The 10,194-nt window shown below is 49.2% G+C and overlaps 1 protein-coding gene across 1 annotated transcript; it reads left to right on the top strand.

Annotated features, from left to right (window-relative positions):
* The first annotated feature begins 1,951 nt into the window (after positions 1 to 1,951).
* LOC147382168 (uncharacterized) lies at positions 1,952 to 3,886 on the top strand. The gene is made up of 2 exons (XM_086428406.1): positions 1,952 to 2,043; positions 2,125 to 3,886. Exons 1-2 carry the CDS (start codon positions 1,952 to 1,954, stop codon positions 3,884 to 3,886), a joined length of 1,854 nt encoding a protein of 617 aa, XP_086284532.1.
* The last annotated feature ends 6,308 nt before the right edge of the window (positions 3,887 to 10,194 follow it).

The raw sequence follows: 10,194 nt of genomic DNA, 5'->3' as shown, positions 1-10,194 counted from the left end.
CTACATTTTCCTGTAGTGTTACTTGAATAATTCTAGATACATGGTTTATTAGGCGTGATACACAATTCTTGAGCATTAAATACCAAGCCTTCCATTCATTACAATAGAGAATTACAAGATTTTTAAACTACAATAGATTCTCTATTACAAACACAAAATATTGAAATATAACTAGGGTCTTTGTCACATCATTGCATCTTCTACTCCAAATCCATGGCTTCCACCCTTCCTCATTGTTGACGTAAAATGTCAGTAAGTAGTGAATCCTAACAAAGAGATAATCCACAATTCCAAATTACAAGTTATAATATAACTATTTCGTTATATTACCTATACATTCCTGTACATATGATACATTTGACACACATTATACCAGAAGAAATTATTCTAATTGATACTAAATCAAATAGAAAAAAGATATACCTTTATTGCCTTTAGAATCCCATGAAGTTCAAGCATGCTCTTGAATTTCACAATCTTCAGCTACCTGAAGAGCAATATGCGTGGCTGCATTGCTTTCCAATTGTTCAATACGGTGAGCATCTCTGGATTGACCATGAGGGGTTATCAAGCTAGTGATACCAGTTCCGATAGGGAAATGACCAATGAACTTTGCCTCAAATGGTGCAACCTCTCTTAGTAATTTCAAGGAAAAGCTTTCTCTTTCTTCACTTTGTTCATTGGGGTTCTCAACAATATGCTTGAGTATGGCATGAGAGAGTTGAGAGAAGAAAAACTGCACCATGTCCACAAATAGTTGTTCGATGTGACCGTATAACTCGTCGATTGATGCGCACGGTCGGCACTTGATGATAAATTCATTGATGGCATGTACATCATCACGTACAACAAAATTTATCATATCTGGTTCCAATGGTATTTCTTCAATAGTCGCAAGTGTATCATTTAATACTTTCAATTGAGATTGAGATTGAAACCCTCCATCCATAGATCTCATAACAACTTCAGAACAATGTTTCTTTACTGAAGATTTAATGCATTTGTTTTTCTTCCACATATATTTTGCCATCATCCGTTTAGCATTGTTACGGATATTTCCAGCACTCTTTGTCTCATCGATGAAATAAATGATTTCGAAGGCTTCATCTAGGGTGTGAACTAGAGAAGTACTGAAGGAATCCGGAAGTGAAACAATGGCCATTCTTACAAGGAGCACAACTGAAAGACAAGATATTCGGTTCTCTGATGAAACTTGAAGCTTGTTAGTAATTGGCTCTTCAGATGGAGTAATTTTGCAAAAGAGTTGTAACAAATGAGTTGGAGAATCAATTTTATATTTCTCGATCAACCTGTTCACATCCTCCTGACTTTTCTTTTGTATCCAACTGATCAATCCGCTTCTGTGGGGGAAAATTATTGAGCACGGACACGTGGCTCGGATAAGGTCCAGGATTAATGATTTTAAGGTCGGACGAACCGCGGCTCTTGCTCGGTTTATTAACCCCGACGAATGCATGTATTCGCAGCTCGGAACTAAGCCATCAGCCGGTGAAGTGGTCCGGACAACTGCCTTATAGGTCGGTAGGGCAGATCTGACAGGTGTGCCAGCGATAGACAGTCAGTCCTGACAACCCACGTCCTGTCAGACCAACTCTGATTCTCTTAGAAGTGATAGGGCAGTTGCAACAACTCCTACAGCTGACATGTCAGGGAGTAAGCTAACTACCCTAAGTCACCTCAAAGGGTGGTACGTGTAGCACAGAAAATGATCAAGTTGAACGCCTATATAAGGAAGAAAACTGTGAGTAAATGGGGTTCGAATTCTTCTTCTCTTAAAAAACTACACTGATCGATTTGTCTAACTTGATCGTCGGAGTGGGCTGATTTGCAGGTCCCCCCGAGCTGATAGAGAAGGAAAGTGTAGAGCAGTTTCGTGCATCTACAATTTGGCGCCGTCTGTGGGAAACTTACAAGGAGAAAAACGACCAAGATGGGAAGAGCTAGAGGTGAAAATCATGGAGAGCCATCAAACCCGCTACCAGCAGACTCGCCCCCAAACGCGCCAGACCCAATGCTTGCAATGTACAACTTACTCACGGAGATGAGAGAGGAAATGCGCAGGGGGTTAGAGAAACAAAATGATGAGATAGTGAAAATAAGAAGGGAAAACGAGGAGCTAAGGCAAAAGTTAGGCGAGCGCGCGGAGACCGAAGAAGGCCCAGGTGCAGAGCGGAGTAGCGATCATATCGTTCGAGCGGCAAGAACGGAGGTAGACTGGACCGAAGATTCAGCGGCAGCAAAAACGCAGCAAGGAAGCTCCGAAGTTAAAGAAACGATGACGAGGAGGGAAGTGGAGGAAATACTCAGGAGAAGGGATGAGGAATTCGCCCGAGGAAAGGATCCCGCACAAAAGGTGAGGAATGCAATTCGGGAACTCAAAGGGACACCATTCTCGTCGGCAATAATGAAGTCAGAGCCACCCAGATCGTTCCATATGCCAAAGTTTGAAACTTATGATGGAACACGAGATCCTATGGATCATATACTGCAGTACAGAAGTCAGATGGTGCTGTACCAGAACGACGATCCATTGCTCTGCAAGCTATTTCCGTCAACCTTGAGGCTCGGGGCCATGATGTGGTTCCAGGCCTTACCAGCTGGAACCATAACAAATTTTTCCGAGCTAGAGGAAACGTTTGTTGGGCAGTTTGTTCATCTGCGAAGGAAGAAGGTCGAAGTTAACACTCTATTTAACCTTCGACAAGAGGCCGGGGAGAGTATTAGATCGTTCGTAACTCGCTTTCGAACAAACGCCCTGGATGTAGAAGGCATGGACGAGGCAACGGCCTGCGCGGCGTATATCGCTGCGGTCATCCCGGGGACACGGTTGCATGAGTCCTTGATCAAGTCTGACCCGACGCGTCTGGAAGATCTGTATGTAAAGGTGGAAAAGTACATCCTGATGGAAGAATCGGTAAAGGGCAGGAGGCGGAACGCTCAGACAGTGGCCAACAGTGAAGGGGGAATGGAAGCAGCAAAGGTACCGACACACCTCGGAGGGGAAGAAAGCAAGAAAAGGCGGAGAAATTCGAACGAGCAGTCGTGGTGGAAGAGAGGCCGGGTGTATACCCCGCTCAATGAAAAACTATCCGTGATACTGAGGCACATAAAGGGAGAACCCGACTTCGTTCAACCACCACGGGGGTATAAGGGGAAACCCGGAAAACCGTATTGCGAGTATCATGAGGCTGAGGACCATCCTACGGAGGACTGTTACAAGCTGCACCATATAATACAGGATATGATTGAAGCAGGGAAGCTCGGTAGATATGTCTCGGCGAGAAGAGGAAGAGGAGGGGAAATTTCTGAGAGAGCCGAACGAAAGCCCGAGCAAATAAGGCCAACTAAAGGAGGGCATCGAGAGACGGAAGAGCGTAGGATAGTTCATACCATCACGGGAGTGTTGGGAGCCGAGATACCATCTAGGCGGGAGATTCGGGAGAAGGTGAAAAAGATCCGACATGTGGTCGGAGTCAACAACGTGGCATCAGGAGTACAGGTAGCGGGGACGAAGTCCAGCGGAGCGGATCCCCGGGTGATCGTGTTCACAGAGGATGATCTGAGGGGAACGGCAAGGCCCCATCAGGACGCATTAGTGATTGCGCTCCCAGTGGGGAACGTCGAGCTCCGAAGGATACTGGTGGATTCGGGAAGCGCAGTGGATATTCTGTTCCTGAGCGCGGCTAAGAGGATGGGGGTTTCAGAGAGCTTGGAACCAACATCCACCCTCGTTTATGGCTTCAACGGTACTCCGAGCAGTCCGGTGGGAGAAATCACACTCCCGATCACAGCAGGTTTGAAGGTGGTAATGACGAGGTTCGTGGTGATAGATGCGGATTCGGCCTACAACGCGATCCTGGGGTGAAGGTGGATCCACGAGATGAAAGCGGTCCCGTCGACCTATCATCAAGTTATTCGTTTCCCGGGTAAGGAAGGAATAATGGAAATTAGGGGTGACCAGGAGATGGCGCAAAGGTGTTTTCACCTGGCCTTGAAGCAAGACCAAGGCCCCGAGGCCGTCCCCTTGAAGAAGAGAAAGGTACCTCCAACTGTTAATGAAGCTTCGTAGTAATTACAGAAGCAGCCGCAGCAAGAGCAGCAGCGGGTAACAGTTGAGGAAGTCGAAGCCGTGGACCTCGACGGTGATGGAAGACAGCTGGTTAATATTGGTACCACGATGTTGTAGGAGCAGAAGGCAGCACTGCTCCAACTCCTGAAGGCAAACAAGGACGTGTTCGCGTGGTCGTTGGAAGACATGCCTGGAATAGACCCATCGGTGGCGTGTCACAGGTTAAATGTCGATAAAAGCTTCCGACCTGTTAGACAGAAGCCGAGGAGGCTGTCTCCGCGACTTAGGCAGGGGGTAAATGAGGAAATCGAAAAGCTTTTAAAGGCCGGGTTTATCAGGGAGGTAGAGTACCCAGAATGGATAGCGAACATAGTGGCAGTACCGAAGAAGGATGGAAGGGTGAGAGTGTGCATTGACTTCACGAACTTGAACAAGGCATGCCCGAAGGATAGCTTTCCGCTGCCAAGGATCGACAGGTTGGTCGATGCCACTGCTGGTTATAAGAGAATGTCATTTATGGACGGATACTCGGGGTATAACCAGATCCCCCTCGCAGTGGAGGACTAGGAACGAACATCATTCATCATCGAGCAAGGATTGTTTTGTTTTAAGGTTATGCCGTTCGGCTTGAGGAATGCCGGGGCAACTTACCAGAGACTCGTGACGAAAATGTTCGAAGGATTGATCGGGAAGATCGTGGAGGTATATATCGACGATTTATTGGTAAAAAGCAAGCAGGCAGGGGACCATCTGACAGACCTCAAGCAAACATTTGATCGGCTGAGGAGTTTCAAAATGAAGTTGAACTCGAAGAAGTGTGTCTTCGCCGTCTCCTCTGGGAAATTCCTCGGGCACATTATCACCAAGAGGGGCATTGAGGCAAACCCAGACCAGATCCGGGCGTTAGTAGAGATGCCGAGCCCCACTAACCAGAAGCAAGTGCAGAAGTTGGCAGGGAGAATAGCTGCGCTGAACAGGTTTATCTCCAGGGTATCCGATCGATGCCGTCCGCTCTTCACATTGTTGCAAAAGGAGAAGAATTTCGCCTGGGGTATGGAATGTGAGGCAGCGTTCAACGATCTGAAGAGGTATTTAGGGCAGCCACCGATCCTTAGCTCTCCGGAAGAGGGAGAGGAGTTGGGAATTTACCTGGCAACTAGTTCGTCATCAGTAAGCTCGGTTCTTTTTAAAGTCGATATGGGACGGGAATACCCCATCTACTATGTCAACAAAACGTTGGGCTTATCGGAGATGAAGTACACCAGGACGGAAAGGGTAGGGTTGTCACTCGTCTACTCAGCACACAAGCTCAGACCTTACTTCCTTTCGCATCGCATCCGAGTTGTGACGGACACCCCGTTGAAAGAAATGATGCACAGATCCGAAAAGTCGAGGAGGATGGCGAGGTGGGCTGTGATCCTCGGAGAATACGACTTGCAATTCGAGTCCCGATTGAGGATCCGAACTGGGAAGAGTTGGAGAACGAAGACGAAGGGGCGGAAGAAGTGGAGCTGTGGGACAAGCAGGCAGGATGGAGAATTTTCGTCGATGGGTCATCGAACTACTCAGGTTCGGGGGTTGGAAAAGATAATCAAACTCGGGTATGGGGCATCGAATAATGAGGCTGAGTACGAGGCAGTCATCCACGGGCTGAGAATGGCAAGCGAGTTGAAAATCGGTCGGGTAAAGCTTTGTACCGACTCCCAACTTATAGCGAATCAGTGCAACGGGAAATTTGAAGCAAAGGACGAACGCATGGCGAGATACCTAGTCTCAGTTAAACGGGAGATTAGGAAGTTCGATCAAGTGGAGATATGCCAGATACCTAGGGACGAGAACAGGCATGCAGATTCGCTGGCTTACATTGCCTCAATGTTGGGAGAAACAGAAGGACGGTCATTACCGGTGGAATACCTGTCTAAAGCGAGTATCGAACACGAGGAAAAGGAGTGCGCACAGGCTGGAAGAAACTCGGGATGGATAGAGGAGTTCATGCGATACCTTTACTCTAAGGTTCTGCCAGCGGATAAGGGGGAAGCTAGAAAATTACTTCGACAGGTCGGCAAGTACACTCTTGTTGGGGAAGAGTTGTATAGGATGTCCTTCGGAGGACCGCTTCTTAAGTGCCTTACTAAGGAAGAGTCCGAGCTCATAATGGCGGAAATCCACGAGGAAATCTGCGGCAATCATTCGGGAGGACGGTCGCTCGCCAATAAAGTTATCAGTCAGGGCTATTTTTGGCCTCGGATGCAGGAAGACTGTAAGAAGTATGTAAGGACCTGCGATCGATGCCAAAAACATGCCCCCATGCATCTACAGCCAGCCAGCGAACTCCATCCCATGAAATCACCCTGGCCATTCTCAATATGGGGTATGGACATCGTTGGACCTCTGCCTCGGGGAAAGGGGGGTAAGCTGTTCATACTAGTAGCTACAGATTATTTTACTAAATGGGTGGAAGCCGTTCACCTTACACGGATTCGGGAGGAAGAAGTTATCAAATTCACGTGGGAGCACATCATAACGCGATTCGGGATCCCTTATGCGTTGATCTCTGACAATGGAACTCAGTTCAAGGGCAACCGTGTGCAATCGTACTTCAAGGAATACGGAATCCGTTCTCTGCAATCGTCGCCAAGATATCCACAAGGAAATGGCCAAGCTGAAGCATCGAACAAGACAGTTCTCGCGAACTTGAAGAAGAAGCTGGCGGAACATAAGGGAAGATGGGTAGACGAGCTACACAGCGTCCTATGGGCGTACCGAACCACGGCAAGAAGGGCAACAGGTTTCACTCCGTTTGCATTAGCCTATGGTACGGAAGCTGTTATTCCGACCGAGATACAGGTTCCTACTACGAGGACGCAAGTGGCAGAGACGGAGCTCAATGATGAAATGATGGCTCGGAATTTGGATTGGTTGGATGAAACACGGGAAAGAGTCATAGAGAGATTGGCACGGTACGAGCAGGTGTTGAAGAGGTCTTATGACCGGAAGGTACGTCGTAGGGAACTCAGAGTCGGCGATATGGTGTTACGAAAGGTATTTTCTAATACCAAGGAAATTAATAGTGGGAAGCTCGGCTGTAACTGGGAAGGACCGTATATTGTGCGAAAAGTCGGGGAAAACGGCGCTTACTACTTAGAGACTTCGACCGGGGATGAAATTCAATCACCGTGGAATGTATTCAATTTAAAGAAATATTATCAATAAAGTCATCTTTGCTCCACAGCCCTGCTACCTAAGGGAAAGCCTTGGTCCCACCACGGGGACCAAGCCCAGCTCCACCACGGGGATCAAGCCCAACTGAGGAGTTGGTTTGGAGGGAAAGCCTTGGTCCCACCACGGGGACCAAGCCCAACTGAGGAGTTGGTTTGGAGGGAAAGCCTTGATCCCACCACGGGGACCAAGCCCAACTGAGGAGTTGGTTTGGAGGGAAAGCCTTGGTCCCACCACGGGGACCAAGCCCAACTGAGGAGTTGGTTTGAAGGAAAAGCTTTAGCCCCCACACGGGAGCCAAGATAAACTAAGGAGTCTAGTTCAGAGTCGGAGCCCCGGTTCTTTGCTAGCATCAAGTCCACGGTAAAAATTTATGATCAAGACAAGATGTCGGTTTTTGACAAATGACGAGCATAAGGACCTAGGTATAGTAAACTATTTCGTTTGTTTTTTAAGCAATATGCCTTAACATAAAAAGCAGAAAAGAGAAAGCAAGGAGGCACGAGAGTCGACGAAAAATGATATATTTATATATTTCCATTGGAATTACACATAAAATTACAAAATTGTTCTACAAAAAATGAGGAAAAAGAGAAAAGTTAGGCATCCGCGGCAGGTGTAACTTCGGCTTCATCGGGGGCTTGTTCCTCGGTCGGAGCAGCTGGATCTTGGGTAGGTAGCTCGGGGGCAACGACAGTTTCAACTTCAGGAATCACCTCTGGCTTCTTCGCAGTAGCCTCGGCTCTCCTTAGCTTCGCTTTCAGTTTGTTGTAAGCCGCCTCCCAAGCTTCCTCCGAGGAATCCAGCTGGCCTTGGAGGGAGTTAAGTTGGTCTTGAAGAGCTCTCTCTTGCTCTGCCTCCTTTGCCTTGACTAGCTCCTCCAGCGATGAAATTTTTCCCTCTGCCAGAGCCAGGCGGTCCTTATTCTGCTCCAGCTCGGATAGTGCGCTATCCAAGTTTTTTTGGAGTTTTTGGGAGCTGGCCGCAGCCATATCCCTCTCAGCTTGGAGCTGAGCTATGCGACCCTCCGCGGATTTGAGGTCTTGCGCGGAGGTGTCGCCAGCCTCAACGAGTTTGGCCATGGCATGTTGGACCTGGCAGGAAGGAAGAGGGAAGCGTTAGAAAGACACAAACGCAGCAAAATAGCATCAAGTCAAAAACGAAAAGAAAGACGCTTACCATAGCCAGAGCTCGGAATGCTTCATTCGAGAATTTTGCCGAATCACCGACAAAACTCCGGCGCACCTTCTCCACATCCCGCGGAAGCGCGGACGCGTCGAAGATCGCCCTAGCCACGGCTGGATCGGACAAGGCAGAATCCTTATCCGACACCGGCCTTCCCCTGACTGATGGTTGTACCAGCCAGGGGGGAGGAAGGGGCAGACTTCCCCTAAGTGCCGACCCAGCGGAGGATGTGTGGGAGTGCTCGGCTGGTTGGCTTGCTTCACCGGCAGCTGGAGGAGGGGGCAGCTGCGGCACTACCACCGGGGCTTTAGAAGGGTGAGGCCCCCTCCTCAGCCTCTTGAGCAGAGGTTGGTGGTCTTCTTCTTCTTCCTCTTCTTCTTGCTCGTTGCCGGAGCCCCCCACCATTAGTGCCCCTGTAGTTGGGGTGGGCGCGACTTCTGCGACCTCGTCCTCAGAGTCGGAGCCCAGAACTGGAGGAGGGCGCTTGGATTGAAGGGCCATGCTTGAAGGTCGGACGGCGGGGGGAAGGAAGGCTGCTGCGTGATTGAAGAGCTCGGGGTTCGACAAGAGGTATGTGATCACAATTGACTCTCCTGGAAACCTGTCCTTGCTCGAGTCTGCAAGAGACGGAAGTATAAGTAGTCAGTCACAAAAAAGAAGGAATTGAGAAAACGGAGAGAAGGATCTCTAAGTGAAGGCTCACCTTGGGGGTTGAAAGAGGAGCGAGCCAAAGGGGGAAGCTCGTCGCCTGGATTACTCTCCCACTGACCGGACAGTCGGATCGGGTACAAAAACCACTCCTTGTCCGAGTCAGGAAGCTCGACCAAAGACGGCTTCCCTCTCCTCTTGGACAAATAGAAGAAACCCGGCCTGTTCGGGCACTTCTTCAGGACGAATTGGGCCCTGATATCCCAGAGCCCAAGCTGGAGGCCGTCCTCCAACCTGCTGTTCATGTGCTCGAAAGCACTTATGAGTCGGAAGAAGTTTCCGCTCATCTGGCCAGGAGCCCTCCTATAAAAATTTAAAACCTCCCGAGTCAACCCGCTTAGGGGAACTCTGAGGCCTGCTCTAAGTTGCCCCCAGTGTACCACTGTGGTCCCAGGGGCACCTTCCCTGAGCAATGCGGTCTCGTCCACGTAGGACATAGCTACGCAGTCAGGGACTCCAAACGAGTCCCTAACCACCTCTAATGGATGGCGAGCGGGGGACTGAGATTTCCCCCTGGCCATCTGGAAGAAAAAAAAAAGGGGTGAGGTGAAGGAAGAGGAGAGGGGAGGGGGTCCTGGCCGCTGTACCTTTGTTTTTTCTCTGACTTCTTCCCTGCGAAAAAGCTGGATGCTTCTGGTCACCGATTGTGCAGCGGCGCGGTACAGGCCGAAGTAGGTGCACGAGAAAAGGTAAGGAGGACGCGCGAGAGGGCAAATAGGCAGCGTAACAGCAAGGAGAGCAAGAGTGAAAATGAAAAAAAGAGATGAGGGGGATATTTATAGGCAAGGAGGGCCTCGAGATGCGCGCTTAGAATCAACGGACAGGGTTTTCTCAGGTCAATAATGAGGCATTAAACGTTGAGAAACCCAATATGACCGTTCGCCCCTGTGCACGCGAATCGAGCCATTCCCAGGGCGCCACGTGTACTCCATGCAATAATTGCGCCGTTTAAACCAACAGACAGGAAGCACACTACGATAACAGCCCAACCG

This window comes from Akebia trifoliata, chromosome 16 (genome assembly GCF_017979445.1).
Source record: "Akebia trifoliata isolate Shusen 1 chromosome 16, ASM1797944v1, whole genome shotgun sequence".
NCBI classification, from domain to species: domain Eukaryota; kingdom Viridiplantae; phylum Streptophyta; class Magnoliopsida; order Ranunculales; family Lardizabalaceae; genus Akebia; species Akebia trifoliata.
The sequence above is the reverse complement of the archived record's forward strand: the minus strand, read 5'-3'. Positions and strand labels throughout refer to the sequence as shown.